Source organism: Takifugu flavidus, chromosome 10, assembly GCF_003711565.1.
Source record: "Takifugu flavidus isolate HTHZ2018 chromosome 10, ASM371156v2, whole genome shotgun sequence".
Taxonomy (NCBI): domain Eukaryota; kingdom Metazoa; phylum Chordata; class Actinopteri; order Tetraodontiformes; family Tetraodontidae; genus Takifugu; species Takifugu flavidus.
This window is the reverse complement of record NC_079529.1, coordinates 2,266,071-2,293,146: the sequence shown is the minus strand read 5'-3', so window position 1 is coordinate 2,293,146 and position 27,076 is coordinate 2,266,071. Positions and strand designations below refer to the sequence as shown.

At 45.1% G+C, this 27,076-nt stretch overlaps 5 protein-coding genes across 9 annotated transcripts; 3 read left to right on the top strand and 2 right to left on the bottom strand.

Annotated features, from left to right (window-relative positions):
• Positions 1-133: 133 nt before the first annotated feature.
• LOC130532595 (prostate-associated microseminoprotein-like) lies at positions 134-1,240 on the bottom strand. 2 transcript variants are annotated; one of them, XM_057045317.1, is made up of 4 exons: positions 1,105-1,240; positions 875-973; positions 572-680; positions 134-499 (listed from the first exon to the last, which is right to left on the bottom strand). In XM_057045317.1, the coding sequence occupies exons 2-4, from the start codon at positions 969-971 to the stop codon at positions 325-327; spliced, it is 381 nt and encodes a 126-aa protein (XP_056901297.1). In that variant the 5' UTR covers positions 972-973; positions 1,105-1,240; the 3' UTR covers positions 134-324. The 2 variants fall into 2 exon arrangements, with proteins under 2 accessions (XP_056901297.1, XP_056901298.1); XM_057045318.1 differs by having other exon boundaries at positions 1,093-1,218.
• Positions 1,241-5,034: 3,794 nt separating this feature from the next.
• On the bottom strand, positions 5,035-6,281 carry zgc:174935 (uncharacterized protein LOC796019 homolog). The gene is made up of 4 exons (XM_057045293.1): positions 5,804-6,281; positions 5,645-5,699; positions 5,385-5,496; positions 5,035-5,305 (listed from the first exon to the last, which is right to left on the bottom strand). Exons 1-4 carry the CDS (start codon positions 6,095-6,097, stop codon positions 5,188-5,190), a joined length of 579 nt encoding a protein of 192 aa, XP_056901273.1. The 5' UTR covers positions 6,098-6,281; the 3' UTR covers positions 5,035-5,187.
• A 449-nt stretch (positions 6,282-6,730) lies between these two features.
• On the top strand, positions 6,731-7,876 carry LOC130532578 (ankycorbin-like). Its single transcript, XM_057045294.1, has 4 exons — positions 6,731-7,097; positions 7,208-7,262; positions 7,437-7,548; positions 7,671-7,876. The coding sequence occupies exons 1-4, from the start codon at positions 6,801-6,803 to the stop codon at positions 7,696-7,698; spliced, it is 492 nt and encodes a 163-aa protein (XP_056901274.1). The 5' UTR covers positions 6,731-6,800; the 3' UTR covers positions 7,699-7,876.
• Positions 7,877-9,417: 1,541 nt separating this feature from the next.
• them4 (thioesterase superfamily member 4) lies at positions 9,418-11,779 on the top strand. 2 transcript variants are annotated; one of them, XM_057045291.1, is made up of 6 exons: positions 9,443-9,908; positions 10,262-10,451; positions 10,609-10,771; positions 10,888-10,998; positions 11,224-11,348; positions 11,448-11,779. In XM_057045291.1, the coding sequence occupies exons 1-6, from the start codon at positions 9,783-9,785 to the stop codon at positions 11,492-11,494; spliced, it is 762 nt and encodes a 253-aa protein (XP_056901271.1). In that variant the 5' UTR covers positions 9,443-9,782; the 3' UTR covers positions 11,495-11,779. The 2 variants fall into 2 exon arrangements, with proteins under 2 accessions (XP_056901272.1, XP_056901271.1); XM_057045292.1 differs by lacking the exon at positions 11,448-11,779 and having other exon boundaries at positions 9,418-9,908; positions 11,177-11,313.
• Positions 11,780-13,086: 1,307 nt separating this feature from the next.
• On the top strand, positions 13,087-27,076 carry rorc (RAR-related orphan receptor C). Of its 3 annotated transcripts, XM_057045288.1 has the most exons (13): positions 13,087-13,513; positions 13,627-13,725; positions 17,093-17,122; positions 22,637-22,722; positions 23,197-23,338; positions 23,422-23,766; positions 24,181-24,282; positions 24,361-24,482; positions 24,811-24,943; positions 25,027-25,134; positions 25,221-25,331; positions 25,950-26,059; positions 26,149-27,076. In XM_057045288.1, the coding sequence occupies exons 2-13, from the start codon at positions 13,674-13,676 to the stop codon at positions 26,311-26,313; spliced, it is 1,506 nt and encodes a 501-aa protein (XP_056901268.1). In that variant the 5' UTR covers positions 13,087-13,513; positions 13,627-13,673; the 3' UTR covers positions 26,314-27,076. The 3 variants fall into 3 exon arrangements, with proteins under 3 accessions (XP_056901268.1, XP_056901269.1, XP_056901270.1); XM_057045289.1 differs by lacking the exon at positions 17,093-17,122; XM_057045290.1 differs by lacking the exons at positions 13,087-13,513; positions 13,627-13,725; positions 17,093-17,122 and adding an exon at positions 17,984-18,270.

Below are 27,076 nucleotides of genomic sequence, written 5' to 3'. Positions count from 1 at the left end.
AAATCCTCTGTAATTTTTTTAACTGACTATACATTTTAATAGATTTTTTCCCTCAATTTTAAATTATTTGATTAAAAAAACACTTGACACATAAAACACTAGTTATTAAAATGAACGAATGTAAAAAACAGAATGATGCACAAATGGGACTTTTTTTAATGTTTTTTTTAAAATGAGAAACATACAAACATCAGACAACCTCAACAGCAAAATATTTGTAGTTAGATTTGAAATGAGGTTGATGCGCTTATGATATGATAAACTTAAGGGAAAACAGTGTTTTTATACACGACTTAATTATATTTAAACTTATCATTTCTTGACTTAGAACATTGGATCATTGTCAGACTTCCATGGTTGCCCTGCGGCAGGTCTGAGGCGACCTCGTCCCCAGAGGCAGGGTAGTTTGTGGTTGACTTTCATCACTGCGACACTTGTGCACGAGTCGGCTTTACGGATGATTTCACACCAGTCAGGGTAGTCCACGGGTTTAGAACCACTGTTGATGAATGGTTCAGGTTAGCTCAATTAAATCTCACATAGTTTGACAGTGAATTACGGAGAAGCTTACTGATCGCAGCATCCTACTCCAAATGGCTCCATGCAGACACACTGGAAACAGTCAGCGGTGGTCCAGGTCTCTCCTATTCCGTACACCTGCCCCATGTGTTCACAGCTTCCTGAAAGGGTCCAATTCAGATTGCCCCAATTAAACTGATTTCCTCTCTTGGACACATTTATTCAAGACCAAAATCGGTTCTGTTTTTTTTAAAAAAAATTGAAAAATGAATGAACACAGTTAAAGAAACGTGTATCCCTTTGGAGCATCGAGCATGAGCGCTGCACAACACAGTTTAAACACACCTTTGCCTACCTTTGGTGTTAAAGAAGCATTCACCACTGCTGTACACAGCGAAACAGGGCACAGCAGCACTCAGGAACAACAGTGCCAAAAGCACTTCTCCTGCCATTTCTGAGACACACACACACACACACACACACACACACACACACGCACGCACGCACGCACAAACCTTCAGCTACTACTGAATTCATAAAGAAGTCTTTCACTTCAACGCCACATCCACACACCTTTAACCTTACCTGTTCCCACCTGTGTGTGTGTGTGTGTGTGTTTTCGGTCGGCTTCTTGGTCCGGATCGTCTCCTGGCTGCGTCTCCGCCACTGATGGACCGATGTGCTCGCTCGTTCGCTCTGTGCTCTGGGATATTTATACTGAAGCTGCACATCTTTATTGCTGCTTTCAGAACTTATTATTTGCTGCCCCCTCCTTTACACACACACACACACACACATACACACACACGCACATGCACACATTAATTAGATTATATAGATGCGTACACACGTGCATGCGGACACACACAACACACAACAAACACACAGGCACTGCCAATGCATTGTTCATCCTCCTCCTTCTCTTTCCCATTTTCCAGAAATTGGCCCCAGAGCATACAGCGTGCACGCTTTCAGATAACATTTATCACTTAACAGTAGATCTGAGCGATGCCACCACCCGCAGGACACAAACACAACCACTATTGTCCTCGACGGGGGTTGCATGACCTATTGACCTCAGCATTTGGATGCATATTTGTTTGCTGTGACTAGAAGGAAGTGATGTTCACCTCACCAATAGACACATGAGCGTTTCAGTGTTGCCAACTCACAGACTTTGTTTTAAAGCCGTGTAGTATCACATGTGCATTTACTGGGATTAAAGGTATCTAGACTAGTTAAACTACATTAAAGATGACTGAGAATGCGGGCTCATTAAAACCCAGTAATAAGTTTTTGTTTAAAAGAGATTCCAGTTATTATTATTCTGGTACAACTGACTAATGATGGGACTCAATGATGCACATCAGTTGCTTAATTTAATTATCTTTTGCTGAGGAATCATCAAGCATGGATTTTAATGTGACTTTCGATGAATCACTGTGCTGCAGATTAATTTTTGCTATTAAAAGCTATTGCGTCAGAGGTGGGGGGGTCGGAGATGGGTTGGAGGGGAGGAGGGGGGGTCTAATGAGGACAAAGGGTTGTTGGTAGGGTTACGTTTTTACTGCTTTTGTGCGAAGGGATGTTTGTACAAACAAGAAAAAGAACCTGATAACAGGCTCGTTTCAAAATACATTCAAAGAAACACACACACACACACACACACACACACACACACACACACACACACACACACACACACACACACAGAGAAATAGAGGGTATTAACTGAGGAATTCTTCCTGACATCATCTATTTTTGTAATATTAAGCATCAAGAGAACAGCAAAGTAAATCTAGTTTGTTATTTGTTATATTTTTGATAGACTGTGTGAAATATATGTTTCTATATTTTGATAGCATACAAATGATATTGCCACTGTCTAGGGAATTTATTTTTGTTCCTTGTCCAGCCATCACAAAAAACTCACCCTTAGCTCAGCCTAAATCAACTCTAACCTTAAACCAAATGTAACCTTCAAACAACCCATTGAAGTTGTATTGACCAGCCAAAATGTCCTCACTCCAATAGAGAAATGGATGGTATGTTATTGTACCGGTATACAATTATGCCCCACGCGCTCTGACCCGTTATTCCAGTTTAGTGGCCTTATAAAATGTACATTCTGTTTTATGAATACCTTTAGAACAATGTTCAAGATGAACGTCTCTTCCCTGGTATTAGATTATTTTAAAGGTCAGATTAGTAACCCTATCCTGACCCCACAACAGTGCCGTTGGCCATGCACATTAGGACGTCCGCTTCTGGAGAAAACAGAAAGATTCACCTTGAAAGTATAGGTCGACCTTATGAAAAGGTTGCTTCTGTCCCTAGAGTCTGAAATATGCCATATTTAGCATGAAGTAAACGATGACATCAAAGCACATAAATAGCCCCCCGATGAGGTTCGTGGTCATTGGAGCCTGAGGCAGAAACAGGGAGATGCTAATGAACGACAGCAGACATGACGGTAATGAGCTTTTATTTGCACATGGGTCGGGTCACCAAAAACCTGTGATGTGGATTAGACGGCAGTACAAACGCGGCAGCGAGAACAGATGAATGGATTTATGAAGTGTTTGTTCAGGAATCAGGATGTTGGAACCAACAGCTGGGTGTGTGTTTTTATGAGAGGAAGGTGATGAAAAAAGTGATAAGGTCTTCATGAACGATTACGCTGAACCGGTGACTAGACAGCTTTAATGATCCTTATTCTGAGGGTCCTTGGATCATTTCTGGATTTACCTGAACATCTGTTCTTTACAGGTGTGTTTTGTGGCGGTGCAACAGGCGTCAGTGCTGGACTCTGTAGGAATATGTCTGATATTTAGTTGACAGGACAAAGCACATAAACAACCGAATATCAAACATATCAAACAGCTTCCAGCCAATCCCGCAAGAGTGGCCAAACCTGTTGGGGGAGGAAGTTGGGTGTAAACAGGTGTGGTGGAGCAGCACACAAAAGGATCACAATGTCACTGGAGAAACGAGTCAGTCAAGAGTGGCAGGCATGCAGCAGTAAATCTGGAATCTGGTTGGCATATAAAGTGTCCCGGGATGGACTTCAGCCTAGAGCTTAATTGTAAACAGACTAAAAAGGAGTATTAGAAATGACACCACCCTTGCAACTAGAGGCAAATATGTCGATACTTACCAACACACACCTGCAGATCCCGTCCAGGTGAATCCTGATACGCTGCGGCTTTAAAACGCGAAACGTAAAAGATCAACTAAACTTTAAATTAGGCAGCTGTCATCCGAGTGTACGAATGTGGGAGCAATTCCACTCTGGGACGCCATTTATATACATCCATGGGAGTTTTTTTTGGGGGGGGGGTTACTGGTTACACTGTAACACACACACACACACACACACACAGCCATGTAATTAGAGGCATATTGATCAGCTGATGTGGCCTGCAGCCTTTCCTCTCCACATTAACCTAATCAATAGATGTGATGTTCATCCTCCTCTGATTGCTCTCTTTCTCTCCCTCCCTCTTGCTCGCCATGACCACAGATGCAGAGTCCAATAACGGTCAGTTCTGGCCTGTAGGGAGGACAAGCGCCAACGGATGCCGGTCACCTCGTCACTCACTAGCTGCGTCCCTGTCCAAAGTTTTCCTTCAGCAGCACAGTGAAGTGATGCCCGGCGAATCGCCAGGAAAGGACGATGTCCACAGAGAACGCGTACAGGAAGTTTGCACCTAAGTGTCCTTTCCTCTTTCACGCAGCTTGATGCAAGCCTCCGATCAAGCCTTTAATCAAGGGTGACCCCCGTGCATGGCTGCAGACGCCACTCGGCCCCGCTGCTGCATCCTGTCCTGGCGTGCCGGTGACCTTGTGAGCCTACTGGGGCAGAATAATGGTCCTCTGATTGCCTGATTGTGAGCCTGAGGGGACTATCTTCACCTCAAACAGATGGATGGCGTTATAGAGAGAGATGGCAGGAGGGCAGAGAACAACCGCATGGAATTCCAAATGGGGATGAATAAAGAGGATTTTTAACTGAACAGCCATCAAGAGAGAGACCAAACAGGTCAACAGATCAAAGTGAAAGGTTTTTATTAATAATGGTCCATTTTCCGCCTTCATTTCACCCGTGTCAAAGCTGATTTTCAGGATACTGAAGCGAAACGGGACCTCAAACTCTGCATTTACCTGTCACAGAACATTACCGTCGGTCTTAGAAGAGATGTGGGCCTTTGGAATTTTCAAAATCTATCATATAATATTCATCCGTCTTCTGGAGATTTCCCCATAACAAGGTTGTGGGGGTCAGACCAACCCCAGCTGCCTTTGGGCAAGAACAGGGGTGCACACTGGATAGGTCACACACACACACACACACACACACACACACACACACACACACACACACACACACACACACACACCGGGGGGGGTGTAAGGCTCTCCAATCACCCTTGTGTGATTTATTAACAAATTGTAAATAAAAAAATAAAATAAAATGTAAAAGTGATGATTTGCTTGAACCACCAAGGACGAATATTTGTGTTTTGAATAATTCTTTTATTTTCAGATCTTCCACCCGTCCGACAGCAATCCCAGTTCAACATTTACCCTCCTTTGGACGCAGAAAATCCAGAACTATCTCACGGCGCTGCGACGCCTCTATGTCATCTGTTCAAGTCTCGCTTGAATTCATTTGGACGCCGCTGCTGCCTTTGCGTCCGCCGACTCTGCAGGGGCCTCTTGTTTGGACTCATCTTTTTTGGGCTCTTCCTCTTTCACCTCTTTCACCTCTTCACCACACAGCTTACTTTAAGAGATAATAAAAGTAAATGCAGACATGCAGGTGTTGGCTGAGCAATCAAACAGGAAAGTCTGCTAAACCCTACCCTGCATCTGACTTCGTCTTCACAAACGCACACACTGGACTCTTCTCTTGCAGTTGCTTCTTCAGTGCTTCCAGTTCGGCCTTGAAACTCTCATTTTCTTTATCGAATTCAGCTGTAACATCAGAAAGGGGGGGGGGGGAAGATAGAAAGAAAATAATTTTGAACCCCGCTGAACTCCGAATGTGTCAGTAGCTCGGCAAAAGAGTGCTTAGTGGGGAAATGTTGCATTTTTTACACAAAGCCTGTCATTCAACACCGACCTTTCAGATTTGTGTGTTCCGTCTCCAATTTGTCCAGTTCATCTTTCATAGATTTCTGCAAGTGGAGGAGAAACTCTCATTAGAGCTCTAGGGAAACACAAACTCCACATGGGTAGCAATCCCCCCCCCCAGCAGCTGACCGATCCGGGCTCCTCTCACCTGTTCTTCTGCGCATTTTTCAGCCTCAAGCCTGGCCTTGTCGGCCGCTTCTTGGATCGGCTTCATGTCTTTGTCTGTCTCTTTATATTGGTCCTTTGCGGTGTCGATGTCTTGCTTGAGCTCAGCTTTTTCGCCCGCGTACTCCCGCAACACGTCGTCGCTCACCCGCAGCTTAATGTCCACGAAAGTGGCCCGTTTTAATGTTTCTTGGGCCTCGTCACGTCGCACTTTGATTAGCACCATTATTAACACGGACATGATGATGGTAGCGGGTAGAAACACTTGCACCTTCATGTTGTTGCGTCCTCGGTGGCTGAGCAGGTGCTGTTTCCTGGTGATGACGCGGATTCTCCGTGCGCGCAGAGAGCGTCTTTTTGGCCCTCCTCCTCCTTCGGTGTCTAGTTGGACTCAGGAGAAAAAGTTTCGATGTACCATAAAGAAACAAAAAGGTGTGTCCACCTACTAGTGTGTATTTTTCTTACTGCACGTAATTATTTTCTCTGCTCTCGCTCCATGATGATGCGTCAACCGGCTCCTTCTGCAACCACAACTTCCGGTTTAATGTTTTCCTAAATTAACTCATCTAGTTTAACAAAACTCAAAAATATTCCTTCTTTCAACTTTCTCATAATGAAACCTTATATTTTTCTGACTGTCCCAGGAGTGGACTATTTTGACATTTTATTTCCACTCTTTATTTGCCCTGTCCGCCGTGGAACTCTCCTTTTTATCCGCACCTTGGTTACTTCTTCAGTATTTGACAACTTCGAATTATAATGAGCTGTAAAAGGAGTCATGAACAGTTATGTGATACCTGATGGCTGATAAACTTTATTGCTATCTATTGCTCAAAAATAAATAAGTTAAATCTAGTTTTATGAACCAGTAAAAGTTGCCAAGCCTTTTCAACAGAAGCGGGGGTCACGCCCAGCGCGTCAGACAGCTCGAGCCACTCGCCCCAGTCACACCTGCACAGGTAACCTTGTTGTCTGTCGCCATGAAGTACGCGGTTGCGTTGGTCGCTGTCAGCACGGCTGCGTTGGTCATGTTGACCGCCTATGCCGTGGTCCAGGAGGTGCGCCTGAAGCATCTGATAACGCGCAAGGCGGCAAGTGCGGAGGCCTTGGACGTTAAAGAGGAAACGATCGTGTCCGAGAAGAAGCAGGTGACGCAGCTGAGGCTCGCGATGGAGACCGAGAGGACAAAGACCAAAGAGCTGGAGAAGAGGCGAGGGGACATCGAAAATTCAAAGAAGGAGGCTGAAGAAAAGCTAAAGACTTGTAACTCCGATAAGGCAAGGGGGGTGGGGGTAGGGGGCTGCTGCTTTCACATTTCCCGGATATCCTGTCCGACTTTGGATTCACACTCAGCACTCATTGACCAACGCTCTGTCTTTTTGATTAGGAAAGTAATGGGAAGAAGAAGACGGAAACAGAAACAGCCATCAATGATCTCAAAGGTAAGGCAGGAGAGGATGAGCTGGTCTAGATAAATACCAAAACATTGATTTTTGGATTCTAAATACAAGCATTGAGCTTTTTATTGTAATAGTTTTGCCATTATATATTTTCCAATTCATGTTGGTCTATAATTGATTTCAGGATGCATTTTTCCTGTCATACTTAATTTTTAGATAAAAAGCCACTTAACCAGATGAAGGAGGAAATTGACAAGTTGAAGAAGAACATAAAGAGCAGAGACCAAATTATCTGTTCTGTGGCGGATAAAAGCCAGGATGAAGCAAAGTAAGTAAACACTATTTTACTAACGTCTGGAAAATCTTAAAATCAGAGCCGAGCCACTCTTAAGCTCGCCACAGTCATCAGGTCACCAGATGAATCCTGTTCTTCTGTTTTTATGTTTGCAGGAAGCTCTGTGCTGAGGACTCAAAATAATGTTGGCACAAACGTTTCCTGGAAACCAAGAACAAGGATGTTTTTAAAAGGATGAGTGCTTTCTATCGAACAAACAGAACCAAAATGTACGGTCACCCACTGAAACCACGTTTTACAGCACAAAGTGGTGACTGTTAGGAAGCTGTGACCTGCAAAATAAATATATTCAAAAGCTGAATTGGCATTTGCAGAAGGTGTTGTAGCCTATATAGCATCAAAAGATTAGCCAAGTGGGGATCTCTGTAAATAGAATCGGTGTGAAAGAACTAAAAATGATGGACATTTTGAAACAAGAACCTTATTTCATTAAACACCTAATACTTTCTTTGTTGGACAGAAATACGGCGTTGCTCTACCTCCTCCTAGTGGACTAAAGGATGCGGTTTCATTACACTCTCACTCCATCATGTGTGGATGGGTGCAGCTAGTTTCTAGTTTGGGTAGTTTCCATACACGCATAACGAGTTTGTACATAACGAGCGTGTACAGTACAAAAAAAGGTGACCCGCGCCCCCCAGTGGCCCCCCGTGGTACTGCAGGCGGGCAGTCATTTTAAATATCCAAATATATAAATATGCTTTCAATCCAAATCATTTTGGGGACAACGTGTTTGTGTGTTATACAACATATTTGTGTGAAACTGTTCAGCCAGCCACGCACAAACTCACAGCTGCTATTCAGCAACGTGAGTTGTGTGGTGATTGATGCTAGTCCTGTTTGCTCAGATTGTTATTTAAGCATCTCATGCATTAGCTATGGTGTCACAAGGGTAGAAAAGGAATGGTAGTTTTATTATTAAATATTAAGGTTTGGGTGCACCACGGACTTTTTTCTCATTTAAAATCGCGTCATGGTATTCTGAAGTTTGGGGAAATGCTTTGTGAATCTGTGTGGGGTGTCCAGGTGTCCTGGATGTGGGAAGCAGAAACTGGTGTGTTTTCTACAGTCTCTGCTCTCCTTTTATGGTTTTGTCAAGTTTGCACATGCACTATTAACTCCTGGGTGCTCCTACACTCATGCATACATCTCCTATAAGTGCCAGCTGTGTCCATGGGAGAGAGGTGAATAAATATACGTATATTACCATGAAATGCAGTGCTGTGAACATTTTTGGGGACAGATACTCAGTGAAAAATAAGGGCAGGTTGTGCAGCAAGTGGCTGCCTTACAGCAGTGGGAAATTTAACATAACAAACATCTTCCCCCCTCCCCCCCAGAAGCAAAACACATTATAGCCACATGTTCAATGTAAATGTATGTTTATGGCAATTATTCATTAAATTACTATCCCTTTAAATTTTACTGCTATGTTGGAATAAATAAACGAAAGAGACCAGCAGTATGAATAAGACATTTCTTTCCTGGAAATTAAACAAAAATAAATTATGTCCGGTGTTAATTGTGCAGCCTAATGTAAAATTACACAGTACTAATTCAGCTAAAGTATACTAATAGCTTCAAATGGACATCGACAAATTGGCTGTGTGGTCGTGTTAAGTCTATTATTGATATTGGTTAAAATCTGTCTTCTTAATTTGGTGGGCAGTCGGCTAATTTAGGCTCAGATGGGAAGCTAAACTGTAAGGAACTTTCCAAAGCGCACTTGGTTGGTCCAGGGGGCAAAAGGGCAGGTGCTTTAGCACCAGCTGGACTCTGTCATCGAACTGTATCAATACATTTACCAAAAAATAAAATATAAACCTCTTGGACTTAAACAAATTTGAATATCTCCATAAAAAAGCCCGATTCCTATCAGATGTGCATTTAGAAAATAATTTTCAAAGTTTTACATAGTTTTCCCTATACGTATTATCAGTCTCAATGCGTGACGTAACGCCGCACAGCGTCAGCCACCCACGGGGGCAGGAAACCACGTGACCAATGACGTCAGGCATGTCGGAAGTTTACGGTGTCTGCGGCTCCGGTTCTGGATCTGATGACATGTGAAAGTCAACGGGCGCGTTGTTGTTGTTGTCGGCTCGGGTTCTATTCAACAGAACGTTGGTGCCGCTGTGTAAACCGGGCTAAGGCGGCCTCCGAGTCTCCGCATTCTGTGTGTAACATTCTTTTATATTCCGCCAGCGATGATGGCAGCGAGCGTCCGCGCAACGTTCCGGCTGTTCCAGCCTCTCCGCCCTGTCCCACCCATGAGGATTCCCCTCAGGCAGCCGACCGTGCCAGGCAGGACCACCGTAGCACGGACCATGGGGGTGGGTACACTGATGCCTGACCACGCTGCTGGCCCGTTTGGGAATGGATGTGGTTCACCTGTGTTTAGAGGTTTCGCCGTTAAGTGTTGGCTCTAGTTTAAATATTGGTTTCTGTCCAGTTGTGCGTGATTTTTTCCTGTAAATACGTTTATAAGAAGATAATCGCACTCTTGAGCCTTAACAATAGATTCCTGACATTTTTATGTGTTGCCTCCATCTATAAATATTGTTTGTGTGTAGCCATTGAACAAGCTTTCTCAGAGCTATTATGTATACATCAATGTAAAACATTTCCTGTAAAGCACACTCACACACACACGCCCCTGCGCCAACATCGTTGGTGTGTGCAACAGGTGCTGCCGTTGCCCTTCTTCTCCAAGCCCCGGGACTTCAGCCTGCCCAACTCGTCGTGGGGCCCAGAAATGGTGCGACTGTACGAGCATTACAACAGCCAGTGCGAGGTGGAGAGGGAGGGAGGCGAAAAACAGAAAGGCCCGTGGAAGAGGCTTCCCAGTTACAACCGCGTCCTCAAATATGCCACAGGTATAAACGCCTGTATCCACGATCTTGTTCTTTAGGTCGGGACCCAGCTGGATGTGCTAAAAAAGGCCCTAAATGTCATCCAAAAGCGTCCATAGCATCTAAAAGCTGACGTAAGGTCTTTTGAGAGCCTGCGTGACTGCTTATGTTTGTTATGCAGGAGGAGTTTATCTAAGCAAGCTAATCCAATCCAAAGCTCGCCTTTTTACGAGGAACATCAAGGAGCCCGGGGCGTCGTTTGAGTATGTTTTGTTTGACAACAGCGAAGAACAGAAGTGCGTGGGCATTTTACAAGCTGGACATCTATTAGAAGGACCACCGGGGTGAGGCACCTTATAGAGGTCTACATCTTTCACTATATTGTAGATATAATAAGTATCAGTCAATATGTGACTGCCCCCATAATCTACCTGAGCGTCGTCATTGTGTGCGTTCCCAGGTTTGTCCACGGGGGGGCGATCGCCACTATGATCGACACTGTGACAGGCGCTCACGCTACTCTGCTGTCTGGACCGGTCATGACGGCAAACCTCAACATCAACTACCGCAGGTGCAGGAAAACTATATTTTCGTTGACCTGCAATAGTTTGCTCGTCGCGTTACGACCTGCGTGACAGTAACAGCCCCTGGGCAATGATTTTCATTCATGTATGCTTGTTGCATGTTTGATTGGTGCCATCAATAATGTCGACGTGATGTAAAACGAGTATTTTCACACTATGTTGCAGTTTCCTCTCTGCTGATTTTCCTCTAATAATCCTTCCTCTGTGAAAAGCCCCATCCCGTTGGGAAGCACAGTGGTTCTGGAATCCTGTTTGGACAAAAAAGAAGACAAGAAAACATTTGTAACATGTAAAGTGACCAGCAGCAACGGCTCCAAACTGCACTCGGAAGCAACAGGTAACATGTTTGGAGGTGCAGCGTCCGTCTGATGCTGACAATGTGTTGGTTTAAAGTCAAATCTTCACCGTGCTCTTCTGTTTCACACCTTCCCTGCAGCTCTCTTTGTGTCCATCAGCGTCTGCAAGATATTGGACGGAGTGTGACGCGCTCGAAAAAAGAGTCCTCAGTCGTGGTGGCCACAGCTGTTAAGGTGTGTGTGAGGAGGAGTGTGTGTGTGAGGACACAGTGGATCTTTCATGATCTTTCAATATCTGTGTCACGAGTTTAGTCTTTCATTAATTAAAATTACTACCTCTTTTAGTTTTTCACCACATTATTTATAACAGCACTGATGGTTTTATAACAGTGTGGAGTAAGAATGTGACTTAACATGTACTGTAAATAAATATTCTTTTTCTCCATTAAAATCTACATATTGTTTAAATTAACTGTCCCTGGTCCATGTTATTGCACCACGGACAGGACGTGGTATTTTCTTCACTGCTTTTCAGAATTGCAAAGGTTTTGTAGGTCCTCCCCCTTGATGATGAGCCGCTGATTTATGTTTTTATTACCGCTTGGTTGAGATATACGCAGGGCTGGCATGGCTAGGTTACACCTGTTGCAGGCACTCACCTCTTCACAGGAACCCATGAGAGGGGACTAGCTTACTTCCCCATCTCCTGCTTCCCTCCACTGGCTGCCTGTAAAACATTTCTTTCTCTCAATAAAGCACAGCACCCCCCGTCTCATTTCTGACCTTTTAGCGTAATATGCTCCCATAAGGTCGCAGAGGTCAGCCAAAGGCAGAGGCAGCCATATGTGTGCACAGCACAGGCTGGTTTGTCTTGTTCTGAGCGCGTGTCAGGTCGGATACACTCCGCTGACCCGACCGTCATTCTAGGTGGGAAGAAACTGTTTTTTATTGGAGATTGTGAAACATGTTTATGCGCATCAGTAGCAGCAGGTGCAGCGAACTCTCAGTGGGTTAATCGATGGTTAAAAGGCCTTCCCTTTAACTGCAGTTCTCATACTTTGGTTTGCCGTGTGGTTTTTGAGCGTACGCGCTCATCGTTTAGACCCGGTGGTCTCCTCAAGGCCCCTCACAGCCTCGGTAAAGTGCAGATGGAAATATTGATAACAGATGGAGGTTTTGGGGTTTTTTTTAACCTTCCCTTCAGAGTCCTGTGGTCATTCTTGTTCTGAGGAAGGGGGTAGGAGGCGGGACAGAGATGGGCTGCTGGTTCTACAACAAGCATGCAACAGTTCCATGAATTAACCTGACTTCATCAGTCAATGTGGGGATTGTCTGTGTGGCGGCATTAAAAAGCGTGAAGGGGCATCCAAAAGAAACGTTTCTACAGTGGTTTCTACCGTAAATCCGATTATTTTAAGTAAAATGTAAGGAAATTGATAAAGTGTTTTGCCATTAAGCTTGCAATCAGGGCCAGCAGATGGGAATACCTGCATCTGATTAAAGATTACGCAGGCACTTCTTTATACGCTACTGTAAACGCTAATTATGTCTCTATTTAGCATCGCTGACCACATTAATGATGTTAAACGAGACGACGTCGATTATTCAACGTGTCTGATGTTTACACACCCCGCCAACATGCAGGGAGAACTGGAGAGAGCTGAGCAAGTGCGTTTAGGAATGTGACGAGCGGTCTGAGGTGTGAAGGGTCGGTCCCGGCTGGGGCGCCCATGACCGCCCCAGTCAGCTCCGGGATTCCTGTTCAGCCTGCTGCCTTTTTAATTTCTGCATCAAATTTGCGGTTCGCAGTGCAAACTACATGGGGATTACATTTCCCAACCGAGCACCCAGATCTGCTGCTCTTACGCAACAGTCGGTGACATAACCGAGACGGTCCGGGCGCACGGAGAGAGAGGGGGGAGGGTTGGTGGCGCTGGTTGGAGGTCCCGGTGCCTTCAGGTCCCCACGGTTTGCGGCCGGTGCAGCTGCACTCTCTCCCGTCCGCCGCATGCTTCCTCAGAGGGAATTCTCCTTTTTCAAAGCAGCCGCACAAAAGGAGGTGTGCTGTCGAACCGGGAGCCGGTGAGGCCGGGGGTGCACGGAGATGTCCGAGTTTCTGGACCCGCTGTGAGGACAGGACGCGGGTGAGATGGCAGTGCATGTCTTCAAGTGCCTCCGCCGGCCCGGGCGCTAGAGGACCCAACAGGTAGGCGCGAGATCTCAACTTTCTGAGGATGGCGACTCAAAATAAAGGAAGCCCCCTGCTAACATCGCATAATAACGCGCCTCTATGTGCGTGCGTGCGCGTGTGTGAGACAGGCTTGTGTGTGAGTGCGTGAGGCCGCCCAGAGAGTGAGAGGAGAATTATGGAATATGAGGAGCTCGACGTGCCCCCAGCTGACACCCCCACCCAGAGAGGTAAGAACTGAGGTTATTGTTCATGTCATCCTGTTAAACCTGCCTTTCAGGTGCATCCGCACGCGAGCTGTGCAAACAGTAAACCAGGTTGCTGTGGAATCATCCTGATTTCTTTCCCAAAAGCATGCCAGCCACTGACTTCTGCCCTCTTCCACTCACCTGTCCTTGACTAAGTGACACAGCTTTCTTATCTCCCTTTGCTCCAATGGCAGCGATCTTGATCCCAGCAATTATCCTCATCCCTGTGAATGGGGTGTGGTTAAGGCGCTGTAAGAATGGCAGTAAACTGGAGTAATCCCTGGGGATTAGGGTTTATTTTCGCTTCTGTTCTGGTGGGTGCTTTTCTATTCAAAGCCTCCCTGTGGCTAAAACCCAACGGTTAGCAGTTAGCAGGGATAAGGAGGCTCCCGCTGCCACAGAAACCCACTGCACATTTCATTTCTGCGGCTCAGGATGATGCTAAGGGTAAACAACAACAACAACACTGTCCTTTTCCTGTTGACATTTCAAAAACCGTGAGATTCAGATTCACCAGATAAACGCGTCGAGCAAAACAAAACAGAAAACAAAAGTTGCCCACGTTCTGCCCGGTTTGCCAAATGTGACGGCCCGATTCACACATAGCATGACCGAGTCTGGTGACTCAGACGGGCGACCTGATGCTGCAGTCCTCGTCACCAGCGAGGTGACTCGAGGTGAGCTGTGAGACCTGTGATTCACAGATCCAGCATTTTTGTTTTTTCTGCATTTGATGTGGTTCCTGCTCATTGACACTTTGGGCCATCTTTCATGTGGGTAAACACTGTCAAACAACAGCGTTTTGAAGGGAAAGTTCTGGAGCTGTAACGCAACAACGTGGTGGGTCTCTCAGGGATCTGTTGTTGGTTCCATTATATAACCCTCACAAATATCTGTAGGGGTTTTTAACTGTCTCCTTTTTTGTTTTTGCAAACCAGAGTGACATGGGACCACTTTTCTTTGCAACATAATACAAAAGAAATGGAGTTTAGGCTAAAAAAATGTCTCTGTTGTATACAAAAATATATTTGAAAATACCTCTCCAGTCATTTTAAGCTTTAAGATGGCCTTTTTATTTATCCAGACACTGTAAAATGTCCTTTATTAAAATCTGTCCTCAATTTAAGTGTTTTATAACGGCACCTTTGTGGTTTGAGTTGCATTGTTTTATAATTCACATTGTCACAAATGAGCCAAACGGACCCGGATCACTCAATCCCAGCAAGTTTTTAAGACTATTTGGCTGATTTTCATTCGTCGTTTCATTAATGCCACCGAACGTGATCTCGACACTTCTGACCTGGGAGGAGATCCTCACCGACTCAGTGACGAATCACTCCCATCTGCAAAAGCAGCACATGAACATGTCTTGATGCACCGCTTTTGTGCCTGCTAAGTGTTGCGTTTCTTGCTCGTTCGGCAGATTTGTGGCCGACTCTCTGGGTTCAGAGCTCTCCGGGACAGTTATGTAACGCTGTAACTGTCCCTTCAGCAGTCAGCTTACATGGTGGAATATGGAGACTTTAGAAGAGTTTGACTGTCGACTGATGCATCTCTGTAATCCCCGCCACACACTGTGTGTGTGTGTGTGTGTGTGTGTGTGTGTTTGTTTGTGCATGCGCTTTTAGTGGTAAAGGTTTTTGGTCTTCCTGACAGGTGTGTTTTGCTAAATATATTGTACTCTATCGGGGTTAGTTTGAGCAGCAGATCGGCGAGTGTGTAAGATCATTTCTCCACCAGCACCCACCAACCGCGACCGTTTACCTCGATTTGCTTCGCTGTCACTTTGGATCAGACGCAATGTTTGTTGAGGCGTTTTTAAAATGATGCCGTTTTCTGGGAAACGTGTTGCTTTAAAGCTGAAACGTTACGTAGTAACCTCTCTTAGGAGAATGCTGTAGCAATGTTTGATATCCTTTAGGGTGTCAGGCTGAATTAGCAATGATCTAGCTTGGAAAGAGAAAAACAGTCAGACGAAATCCCATTTTCACACTGATTAAAGCCAATAACGTTGTCACCAAACGGAGCAGGTTAAGCTTAGGTAAGGTTCATTTAAACCAACCAAAGAAACAATACTGGTGATTGTTGCTTCTTGAGTTCAGCGCTCAGGCCGTGATGAAATCTCTCTGCACTTTCCGTGCTTGCGAGCACTGCTCTGCTTTCATTCCGCGCTTTGTGCTTATGAAGCAGAACTGAAGTGATGATGGGAGGAAAACAGTGGAAACCACAGCGGGCCTGATCAGGCACCAGCCAGATGAAGGCTATACCTCGACTTCTTCCAGTGATACTTATCTCCCCTGCCTTCACACACGCACGCATTGAAATAAACCCTGTCTTTTTGAGCCCACCACACGTTTACCTGCGACTTTTTCACAATCGTGGGCAAACAGGCAGGCGACAAAGAGGACCCATTGCTACTCAGACACCCACCTTCCTCTGCCGTTATCTTCGGCAGAGTATTCCGTCGCTGCTCTCACTTTAGCCCTGGTCCTTATTTCTGCTAAATTTGGGTATTTCAAAGACAGCGTTGCATGAAAGAGCTGCGTCCAAAAAAAGATTTTTCTTTTATATTTCCAGTTCACCCTGAGCCAAAACTTGAAATTATCAATTGGAGCTCAATGTTTAAAACTTTGAAAGCGAAACACGGATTTTGTTGGACAAGTAGCCAGTATTTTCGACAGAGCGCGCTCATTTGTGTAGTCACCATTTTGGTCACATTGTAAGCGACCGCCGATTTCCACTCATCACAAACACAATATTCTTTGTTGTTTTTCTCTATTTGGCTGCTTTTTTCTGTTTTTAGATGGTGTTTTTATGTGCCCAATTTTTACCGATTTCTTCAAACACATTTAATGGACATCTTATGCTATGTATGTTAAATTGTAAAAAGATTATTGTTGTGGAAGAAGTATTAAGAAATAGCAGTTTATATGTCAGGATAAAAGTAAAAGCTTCTAGGCGGAACATGTAATAAAAAGTAATATTCATATATAATTTGTAAATATCAGTATTTAATGTACATTATTCTGCCAAGTTGAAGTCAAAGTGTTGTTATTGTAAGTAGTGAAAGATCTACTCTTTTAAGTGTTAAAGGTCAGACAAAGCACAGCAACATTTGAGTAAGATGGTGTGTGATGCACGATAGATTAGAGATTAGATAAGAGAAATAAAGATATCAGGATTTGATGTGGGTTTGATGCGGTGACTGAGTGGGGTTTAATGTACCTTGTTTAGTGTACGTTGTTGCAGTCTTCAGCGCTCTGCCCCATCTGTGTCTAAATATATCAGAAATATTCACCTGGATGCTTATCAGATATGCAGAAAGCTCAACGGAATTCTTCTCCCTCAGGCGGAGCCGTGTCCAAGAAGACTCATCTGAGTAAGTTCTGCATTTCTCTCTGTGTTAGCATGTGTGTGTGTTAACATGTGTGTGTGTGTGTGTGCGCGCGTTAACACGTGTGTGCAAGTGCCAGCGTGTGGTAATGACATTGCCTGTGTTTGTGCTAGATATTTGTGCATGCTCTGTGGTTGACTCTTCAGTCACTACACATACAAAATTGCACCTGTACAGCCACACACACACACACACATACACTCACACCCCCCCCCCCCCCACACACACACACATACACACATACACACACATTGGAAGGGCTTTGGCAAAGAAGTACAGATGCAATTGATAATATCTGTTTTTAACTTCTTGGGTTTAACACTTTCTACCACAGCAAAAAAACACCTGGAGACGATGTGTGTGTGCATGTGTGTGTGCATGGGGGTGCCCCTCCTGTTTGTACTACCAGACTGTTTCGCCTTTGTAATCTTCAATAAAAATGATGCTATTGACCGCGTGAGTGTGAGCGAGGAAACGGAAAAACCCACCTGTGGGAACATCGGGGTTTTTAACACTTGCATATAAAGTGTGTGAGATCTGGTGAGATCTGATCATTGTCAGCGAAAATTTCCTATTAAAACACACTATCATTCTTGAAAAGGTCCAGCTTTTGATTGTCAGGCAAAGTTTCAGCTAACAGACAGTATAAAACAAGTTTTTTTAAATAATTCTTTTTATAAAATGAGGGGGTGAAGGTTGAAAAGGTACCATAAAAAGTACTTGCTGGGATAGGGGACAGCCCCCCCTTCTCTCTCTCTCTCTCTCTCTCTCTCTCTCTCTCTCTCTCTCTCTCTCTCTCACACACACACACACACACACGCACACGCGTACACACACCAGGAAGGTGAGGTGGCGACTGACTCTCAAAAGTCTGAATATACGTACCGAAGCTGCAGTGAGCACCTGACCGGGCTCGCTAAACGACAAGAGAGGACGGACGGACGGACAGACGGACAGACGGACAGGCAGGCAGGCAGGCAGACAGACAGACAGGCAGGCAGACAGGCAGACAGAGAGGCAGACAGAGCGAGCGAGAGGTGTGTCAAACTAGTGTTGTGATAGAAAGTAGGAAAAGCGAGTTCTGAAAGTGGGACAAACGTCTGTGACAAGTGGAGGAGTGAGGATGATGCGAGGTATGAATCTAGTTCTTTAGTATTTGAACGTGTGTGTGAGTGTGCGTGTGTGTGTGTGTGTGTGTGTGTTTCTTTGCAGCCCACCCTACTTTTGTGTGCAGGTTATTATTCACTATCTGGGGTTTCGATATCTTCCTTTCCCTTTTTCGGCTTTCATTTTGTGAACTGTGAACTTTTAATGCCAGTGATTTCTACTGACGGCTAAAATTGGGTTGATGTTATGCTAAAATCTGGAGGCCGTTCTTGTTTTGAATCTAGGTTTTGAATCATGTCCCCATATTTCAACCGTCTGTCCATCCCACTTTCATGCTGCATCTCAGGCCGCACAGGCGAAAAAGGTTTATTCAGATCAACCCTTTGTTGTTCTGATAAAATGCGGTTTTCAAATGTGGTTTGAAGGTTTACTAATTAAAAAATGAAAACAAAATATTGATCGTGGCATCAAGCGTTACTCTTACTCACGTAACTACAGAACGCAACACCAAATTCACACCGAAAGAACCAATGAGGAGGGAAACGATGGTGAAGCCTCACCATGATCCAAACGATCAAATTTATCATTATCAGAGAACTCCAATAGACCCGAATCACACAGGGAGGAATTCAGGCAAATGAGAGCCAAATGATGTTACAAGTGCCCTCTACACACACACACACACACACACACACACACACACACACACACACACACAGCTCTTAGAGCCTCTTAGATGGCGCCTAGATCTGCATCTTGCAGCTGTGCGTCAAACGTGCACCTTCATATTCACAAGCTCGGCTCATTTGCGACACACTCCATTCACGTATCTCTGTTGTGTTATCAGGGGTTTCTGCGTCCAGGTTAGAAAGGATTTCCTTGCTCCTCTGGCTGCAGAAACGTGCAGAATGCTTCCAAAACAGCCAAACCATTTGGCTCCAGATCAAAGCAAACATCAAAATCGCAGGAGACATTTCCGCCCTCAAAAATATCAAATGAAACGCAACTGTTGAGCTGATTCACATGCTTTGCTACTGTCAAAAACACACCTCGCAAACACCCCCTTAATTCAGACTGCACTTCAAAGTCAACTCGGATGCTGATTAGTGTTCTGATAAAATCCGATTGATGTCTGGTGTCGGTACTTTTTCGTCTGACTTTTTGCTCAGAAATGAATGATCTCACAGTTCCGTGTTGACAGGCAGTTGACAGTGTTCTTTCTTTTCCACCAATATATATATAAAATAATAATCAGCAAATTAATATTCACTACTGAGAGTTAAAGAAATATCCCCTCAAAATATTGTGATTTCATCATCAGCGTTATAACAGAATCCTGCTTTTTTAATGTGACTTTTAAAAACTGATTTAATTAAAATACTATAATCCCCTTTCATTTTGCTTTCTATTTAATTTCTGGCCGCAAAAAGAGTTTTAAAAATTCTTACAAATTTAGACATCAAGTATTAAAGAAAAGTAAACATAAATGAATCAAAAAATGATTCCTTGCAAAATTCTTTTAGCAGTTATTAAGTAACGTTGTCACATAATGAACCATTAACCATCTGCCGAATCATGCTAACAACATCGGACAGGTTCAAGGGTCGCTGATGCATTTGAAGTGATTTGGGTCAAATCTTGCTTCCATTTAATTCAGTTTCTATGTAATTCCAGGAAGACAGAGCAGCAAACTTGCACATTTTTATACAAAAAAGAACAGAAACCCTAACAAAGAGCGCAGCTGTCCTGAGATACAGTCAATGCCGAGATCTAATGAAAAAGACGGCTTCTCTACTTATTGGGGAAACCGTGGCAGTGTTTAAATCTATGACTTCATCCAATATATCACAAAACAACCAACAATAGTGCTCAGTTGTGCTTTGAAAGATGTTGCGTCCGCGAGTGCGTAAATGTTGACGCAAGGCAACATTATTGTAGGTCAAACTAGACATTTTGGAAGGGAGGGAGACGATTTGAAATGATCAATAAAACACTATAAATCAACAATAACTGGAAGAACATGGGTGAAAATCCTAGATAGTTTACTGCTTTATTATCAAGTGTGTGTGTGTGTGTGTGTGTGTGTGTGTGTGTGTGCGTGAGACAGATGCTTTTACAGAGATGCTTGTTTGAACGCCTTGATATGCGTGTGCCAGAAATAAGCTTCCGTCAAAGGAAAGTTGAGGTTTTTGTCCGTTTAGAGACTGCTGACAGTGACTTTAGGCAGAGAGTGGTGAAATGGCAGTCTTAATTTCTAACAATCAGCCCTCACACACACACACACACACACACACACACACACACACACACACACACACACACACACACACACACACACACACACACACACACAGGCGTGCATCCTGGCCCGTTACGTTTTCGCTTTTATCATTTTTTACGTAACTACTTCATATTCCCTATTTTTGAGTGTATTTCTTCATTCTCTCTGCCTTGCCTCCTTCTGTCCGTGAAGGTGAACCAGACTGTGAACATGTAAGGTATCTTCACATCAACTTACACACCTGCATTAAACCCAACCTCAACCTCGTCTTCCCTCAGACACTTCGGCCGACGGCGCGTTTAAAGCCCGGGCGTTTAAATAATGGCTTAGTCTATATATTGATTAAAGACTTACGTCTCCGCGTAGCATCACGCGCAGGCGGAGGAAGTGTGGGTGGTGGCACTCTTTTATTTCGACCTACAGACCAAAGTATTTCCGCTGGTACACTTCTACTGTATTTAAACCTTCACGCTGCGTTGCATCAAAAAGCGTCGACTTACAGAAGAGTTTTAAAAGCAATCAGATTTCCAAATGTCTGACTGCTGCCTGACAGTTGCTGCTCAGGTAGATTCACACAGGGGGGTGGGTGACAGGTCAAGGCCCACGTCTGGCCAGGTGAGATAAGAACACCTGCCCGTCGTGCCCCCTCCCCAGGTCTGACGCCTGCTGCTTTATTGGCTTGGATGAAAACGACGAGGGCTGCGATTGTGTGGAAAGTTGCCGGAGCAGCGTGCGTTGTCTGCGTGTGTCGGCGCAGGAACAGCGAAAGATTGTGGGTCACAGTGGATTTCCTGTTGTTTGAGGTTGACAATCTGAACAGAAATGATGAAAAAAGAAAAAAAAGAAAAAGATGCAGACCACTCTTTCTCTCTTTTCTAGTCTTCTGCTGACAGAAGCATAATTTTAGCAACAGAGCAACTTTGTCATGGGAAATAATCTTAAATGATCAGTGTGCAGGCAAGTTCCCTCTCTCCATCTCTTCTCATCTCAGGTTTACTTCAGTCAAATCACATGTTTGTATCTAATATTAAAGTTAATCAGTCTCTATTGGAGGCCAGCAAAACTTTTACTGTTATTAATATTCAGCGTTCTAAATGAGTTTTTAGGGATGTTTTAGCATCCATCTCCTCGGGCTTTAGATGCCGGCTGGCCGTCCACCACATCTCGTGATTCCTGTGGCACATAATAAAGAGGGCACACACTGACACACTAACACACACTCGCAATCGAATCTGACACACTTTTGCGCGGAAATGCAGAAACTTCGCCGCGCGCCTCCCAACATTACACCCCGGGCTCAGCAGGGAACGTGGCGAGCGAACTGGCGAACGGGTGGTTTGTGCAAAGGGATGAGCGGCTCATGACCCTGACGATTCAGCTAACCGGCGCCAGAGAAACAACTTAAAGCGCTAATGCAGCCCGATCCTGCCCTCTGACCACGGAGGGAGGGTCCAGGTGTAAATAAGTTATGTGGGTTCTTTTCCCACTCACCCCTCTCCTCCCCCTGACCAACCAATAAGGGAGTGTGAGAGACTGCAGAGATCAGTGTGTGTGTGTGTGTGGGGGGGGTTCATTACTGGCAATGATGAGGAAGAGAGACGGCATTACTGGCAGCAGTGTCCTTTATGAGCGAGACAGAGAAGGATTCACAAAGACAGAGGTGCGATGAAAGAGGGACAGTCAGAGCGAAAGAGGCGCCAGTCAACCACTTGAAAGCACTCTGAGGTTGACACCTTCATATTCTCTGTCTTCTTCCATTTGCAGATATTCCCTCCTCGTATCTGATCTTGTGCTCTTTGTTTATTATTAAAGAAGCTAGCTGTGGGGAGGAAATTACCTTTGATTTGCTCTGATCATGTACTGCAACGGCTGGTAGACGTTGGAGGGGAAGTACGACCCCAACGAGCGAATGAGCAGAGTGATTATGCTTTTAAAAATCCTGGACAAGAATGATATTTCATGGCTCCTGTCAGCCACAGACATTCTTCCCTTGCTGAGATTCCCATGATGTCACTCACAGGAGTGTGACGCCTCTCCTCGCTTGTTTAGGATTGTTGGCGCGGGAAGATGACCGCCTGTTAACATGTTTGCTTTCATCTGTGTTTCTGCAGCACAAATCGAGGTTATCCCGTGCAAGATCTGTGGCGATAAGTCATCCGGCGTGCATTATGGCGTCATCACCTGCGAAGGCTGTAAGGTGAGGTGCTACTGCTGCTTCTAACACTGCGTTTTGCAAAGATCTGCGAAGGGGAGGCCTCTCTCATACCGTTATTTCCTGACCGACAACAAAACGTACAGTTGTTTGCACTGTATCCGTCTCACAATTCAACTAGAAAGAGAACAGGAAAGATGGCAGCTAATCAAAACTGAAACTTTCACATCTTCATCACCCCCTGCTGGCTGGATGCCACACACATGATAAACGCCTCCCTGTTACGAGTCTGACTTGAAATTATAGTGGACCGCATTTGCATGACAAATAAGTCCTTGATAAGGATGTCCGTCCCCTTTTTGACACAAATACCAGTCTGTATGCTGGGCTTGAACAACTTTTTTGGGTGTTATAAAACTCCAGCTTTCAGTTGAACAGGATTGTGGGAACGGAAATTTATGCCTCTCGCCATGAACGCCGGGTCTCGATTCAAAATGCAACGCTGTCAAATGTCCTCAGGGGTTTTTCCGACGGAGCCAGCTGCCCACCGTGTCCTACTCCTGCTCCAGACAGAGCAACTGTCAGATCGACCGGGCCAGCCGGAACCGCTGCCAACACTGCCGCCTGCAGAAGTGCTTGGCCCAAGGCATGAGCAGAGACGGTGAGAGTCGGACCCACGACCCTGTATTCTCCACGCGCCCCGTTCGCTTGTTCCTGGGACATCACCTTTGCTGTCCTCCGCAGCTGTAAAGTTTGGGCGGATGTCCAAGCGCCAGCGGGACTCTTTGATAGCTGAAGTGGAGAGGCACCGTCAGCAGCAGCAGCAGCAGCAACAGCAGGAGGAGACGCAGTCTCACCTGTCCTACCCAGCAAAGACTTGTCAAGATCGCACCATGCAGCTACTTCAACCGGGCTACTCGTTCGCAGGAGACAACGAGCTGATGTCCTACGCCACGGACGTCCACCCTTACCTCGTGTGCTCCCCCAGTGAGTCGCAGGTGTCAAATACGGTCTGCCGAGGCTCCGGAGTCTCTCCGGTATCGAGATCCCAAGGAAGAGGGGACAACGGTGCACACCATGACATAAGAGGTGGGACATATATGTCTTATTCCAGACATGCATCAAGTATGCACAGGCGTATACTGGACACACATGATAACGCAGCAATGACAGTTTGGCACGTGCCAAAACGTCACACACACACAGTTTACAGGACACTATTTAACTCTTTCTGCTGTCTTTGCCGGGACAAGGTAACATTTTTAATCATGATAAAACAATAGTCCGAGAAACTTTGTGATTAGGGTTAGCCCAGTCAGCAGGGGGTTGACCCTGGCGATAGCATGCAGCGCTAACTAATGATGAGATGGGGGACATGCAGTGACATGCTCTGTCCAGCTTTGCTGTTAGCAATCATGTAATCATGGTTTGACACGTCCAAAGATGGACGAATATTCTGGTAACAGGGTCGCCCTCTGATGTCACTGCCACTTACCTCCTCAGGGTTTGAGTCCAGACAGCCAGCTCACGTCCTCATGGCCAGTTACCCGTACAACCCTCCGGAGAATCGCTACAACTTCTATCCACACTCCCTGCGAAACATGGGTGAGCCGGCAGCCCGGTCGGCCTAACGCTGACACGAGCGGGTCATATTTTCTAAAACTGACATGCTTTGCCTTTCAGACGAGCTGTGCGCCAGCATCGTGCGCGCTCACAGAGAGACGAGCCAGTACCGGGTGGAGGAGCTGCAGGTTCTCAGGTGGAAACTGTTCAGCAGAGAGGAGATCCAGGCCTATCAGATCAAAGTATATCAGCCCAGGAGGGCTTTCATTTCACACTTCCTCTTGCATTTGTGTGACATTAGTCATTACCCAGGCAATTGCAATACAAAACAGTTGGCCTCATCAAATAGAAAACTGACGAACCCGATCTTCCCCACCCACGTCATTCTTAGATCCCTTAGACGATAAAAAATACTTTGATCTGCACATGCCCTTTGATGCTAAGTTACATAACAACCAGTGGGGTAGAGTGACGACAAATATATCAGCCATAAAATTTCGATTTTTCTGCCCCCTCCCACACGCACACACACTGAACTGTCTCTTTTCTCCATCTTGCACTGACTTTCAGTCGGTGGATGAGATGTGGCAGCACTGTGCCCTCCGACTGACTGATGCTGTGCAGTATGTGGTTGAGTTTGCAAAGCACATCCCGGGCTTCCGTATGCTGACTCAGAATGACCAGATTGCTCTCCTGAAGACTGGTGAGTTCACAACAGGCCTTCGTTCACAACCTGAGAATACATTTAAATTCTGTCCTCACGCCGGCCACCTTCTCCCTGTGCAGGCTCCATGGAGGTGGTTCTGGTCAGAATGAGCCGGTTCTTCAACACAGAAAACAACACCGTCTTCTTTGATGGGAAATTTGCCAGAGCGGACCTCTTTAAGTCTTTAGGTTTCCTATTTTTTCCCTCCTCTCACATTTAGATGATTAAAATGATCCAAAACAGGCAGTTAATCTGTGGTTTATTTCTCCTGCAGCCTGTGGCGATTTGATCACGGCGGTGTTTGACTTTGCTCATGACATGTGCGCTCTGAAGCTGAGTGAACACCAGCTGGCCCTCTTCAGCGCTCTGGTGCTGATCAACACAGGTAAGGTCACATGTGGAACCACTGTAAAGCGTGTGGGTTTCCCTTTAACTCGTTTGACCGCAGGTGGAGCCAGAGGAAGCGGCCATTGCTCGTACTCCCATTCACCTGCGTTTGCCTCTGTAAATACAGCAGCTCAAACATGTGGATCATCAGCACATGGTGCTGTCAGAGGAACATGCTTCAGATCTTAACAGTTACTCTGATCAAGAAGATTCTGCAGACACAATGGCATTTCTTGCATATTAGTATCTCTTCTAATCCGACAAGGGATGATTAAAGTCCAGCAAAGACTCGCTACTTGATGTTGGTTGATTTTACAGAAGCTGCTGGTCTGAATGGTGGGAAGATGTTGACAGTAAAAAAAATGCACAGAAAAGAACTTGGTTTGAAAAAATAATTATCATTTGAAATTGGTAGAGCTGCCAAATATAACAACGAACAGACATCTTGATGACAGACAGCATTCAAACTGTTATCATCTGGTTTGGACCTGAAGGGATTCCTTATAACAGGCTGGGAACAGGGAAGGAACAGGGCTTCGGCACAAATCTAACTAATTGGAGTCTGATTGAAGCCTCCTAGTTGTTAACCTGCTTCTTTCCTTTCCCGCGTGTGCAGATCGACCGTGTTTGGAGGACAGAGGCAAGGTGCAGCGAGTTCAAAGAACCGTGGAGTTGGGCCTCAGATACATTCTTCAAAGAGACAACCAAGAGAGTCTGATGCACAAGGTCAGTGCAGGGCAGGAAATATTCAGGCGTGGAAAGCCTTTCCTGCTGCGGAGGGGGTGTCTGTCTAACTGTGCGCGTCTTCCCCGCAGCTGTACCAGAAGATGGCAGTGTTGCGTTCACTGTGCAGCCTGCACATGGAAAAGCTGCGCTGGTTCAGTCAGCGGTATCCGCTCACTGTTCACTCCCTCTTCCCTCCACTCTACAAGGAGCTGTTCGCCTCCGAGGCTGACGTGCTGCCGGGGAACACTCACTGATGGCTACGAGCCACACACACACACACACACACACACACACACACACACACACACACGCACACACACACACACAGAAAGAGAGGGTTTCAACTGAGGAATTCTTCCTGACATCATCTATTTTTGTAATATTAAGCATCAAGAGAACAGCAAAGTAAATCTAGTTTGTTATTTGTTATATTTTTGATAGACTGTGTGAAATATATGTTTCTATATTTTGATAGCATACAAATGATATTGCCACTGTCTAGGGAATTTATTTTTGTTCCTTGTCCAGTTGAGCCTGTGTGACTGAGCCAGTTACCAGCAACTTTAATGAAATACGTAAGTTGTGTTTTAGTAGTGGAAAAACCAAAACCTCACATTTACATTTGATAGGAAAACTGCATCCGAAGAGACAACACAATGGAGACAAACATAATAATCTTTCTTTGGTTATCTGGGATGCTTCAGGCTTTAGGAATCTGGACAGAAAAGACAGGTTGTGCCATCTGCTATGAGAGTAAAGTGATGGATAAACTAATTCCACTATTTCTCTGTGAAATATCACAGGACCTCCAGCATTAGCAATAGATATGAGCTTATTTATCTGATAAAACACACACACACACACACAAACACTGGGTATCTAGGAAGATGTCTCTCCTCAGGACAATGTTCACGAACTGCTAAATATGAACTTTATGTTTCAAAAGAATCTTTTAAATCTTTGAGCTTAAAAAACTTGTTGCATTAAAAAAATAAAAAGATTGCTGATACAACAGAA

What these genes read in the sequence shown, in the direction of transcription:
- zgc:174935 (XM_057045293.1), bottom strand. Translation starts at nt 6,097, where the DNA reads ATGAAGGTGCAAGTGTTTCTACCCGCTACCATCATCATGTCCGTGTTA. An exon ending in GGAACACACAAATCTGAAAG is followed by an intron (nt 5,497 to 5,644) that starts GTCGGTGTTGAA and finishes CTGATGTTACAG; the next exon opens with CTGAATTCGATAAAGAAAAT. An exon ending in AAGACGAAGTCAGATGCAGG is followed by an intron (nt 5,306 to 5,384) that starts GTAGGGTTTAGC and finishes TATCTCTTAAAG; the next exon opens with TAAGCTGTGTGGTGAAGAGG.
- rorc (XM_057045288.1), top strand. Translation starts at nt 13,674, where the DNA reads ATGGAATATGAGGAGCTCGACGTGCCCCCAGCTGACACCCCCACCCAG. An exon ending in TCCAGGCCTATCAGATCAAA is followed by an intron (nt 24,483 to 24,810) that starts GTATATCAGCCC and finishes ACTGACTTTCAG; the next exon opens with TCGGTGGATGAGATGTGGCA. An exon ending in TCTGGTGCTGATCAACACAG is followed by an intron (nt 25,332 to 25,949) that starts GTAAGGTCACAT and finishes CCGCGTGTGCAG; the next exon opens with ATCGACCGTGTTTGGAGGAC.
- LOC130532595 (XM_057045317.1), bottom strand. Translation starts at nt 971, where the DNA reads ATGGCAGGAGAAGTGCTTTTGGCACTGTTGTTCCTGAGTGCTGCTGTG. An exon ending in ATGCTTCTTTAACACCAAAG is followed by an intron (nt 681 to 874) that starts GTAGGCAAAGGT and finishes GGACCCTTTCAG; the next exon opens with GAAGCTGTGAACACATGGGG. An exon ending in GGAGTAGGATGCTGCGATCA is followed by an intron (nt 500 to 571) that starts GTAAGCTTCTCC and finishes ATTCATCAACAG; the next exon opens with TGGTTCTAAACCCGTGGACT.
- LOC130532578 (XM_057045294.1), top strand. Translation starts at nt 6,801, where the DNA reads ATGAAGTACGCGGTTGCGTTGGTCGCTGTCAGCACGGCTGCGTTGGTC. An exon ending in AGACTTGTAACTCCGATAAG is followed by an intron (nt 7,098 to 7,207) that starts GCAAGGGGGGTG and finishes CTTTTTGATTAG; the next exon opens with GAAAGTAATGGGAAGAAGAA. An exon ending in AAAAGCCAGGATGAAGCAAA is followed by an intron (nt 7,549 to 7,670) that starts GTAAGTAAACAC and finishes TTATGTTTGCAG; the next exon opens with GAAGCTCTGTGCTGAGGACT.
- them4 (XM_057045291.1), top strand. Translation starts at nt 9,783, where the DNA reads ATGATGGCAGCGAGCGTCCGCGCAACGTTCCGGCTGTTCCAGCCTCTC. An exon ending in CGTCCTCAAATATGCCACAG is followed by an intron (nt 10,452 to 10,608) that starts GTATAAACGCCT and finishes TTTGTTATGCAG; the next exon opens with GAGGAGTTTATCTAAGCAAG. An exon ending in ACTGCACTCGGAAGCAACAG is followed by an intron (nt 11,349 to 11,447) that starts GTAACATGTTTG and finishes CCTTCCCTGCAG; the next exon opens with CTCTCTTTGTGTCCATCAGC.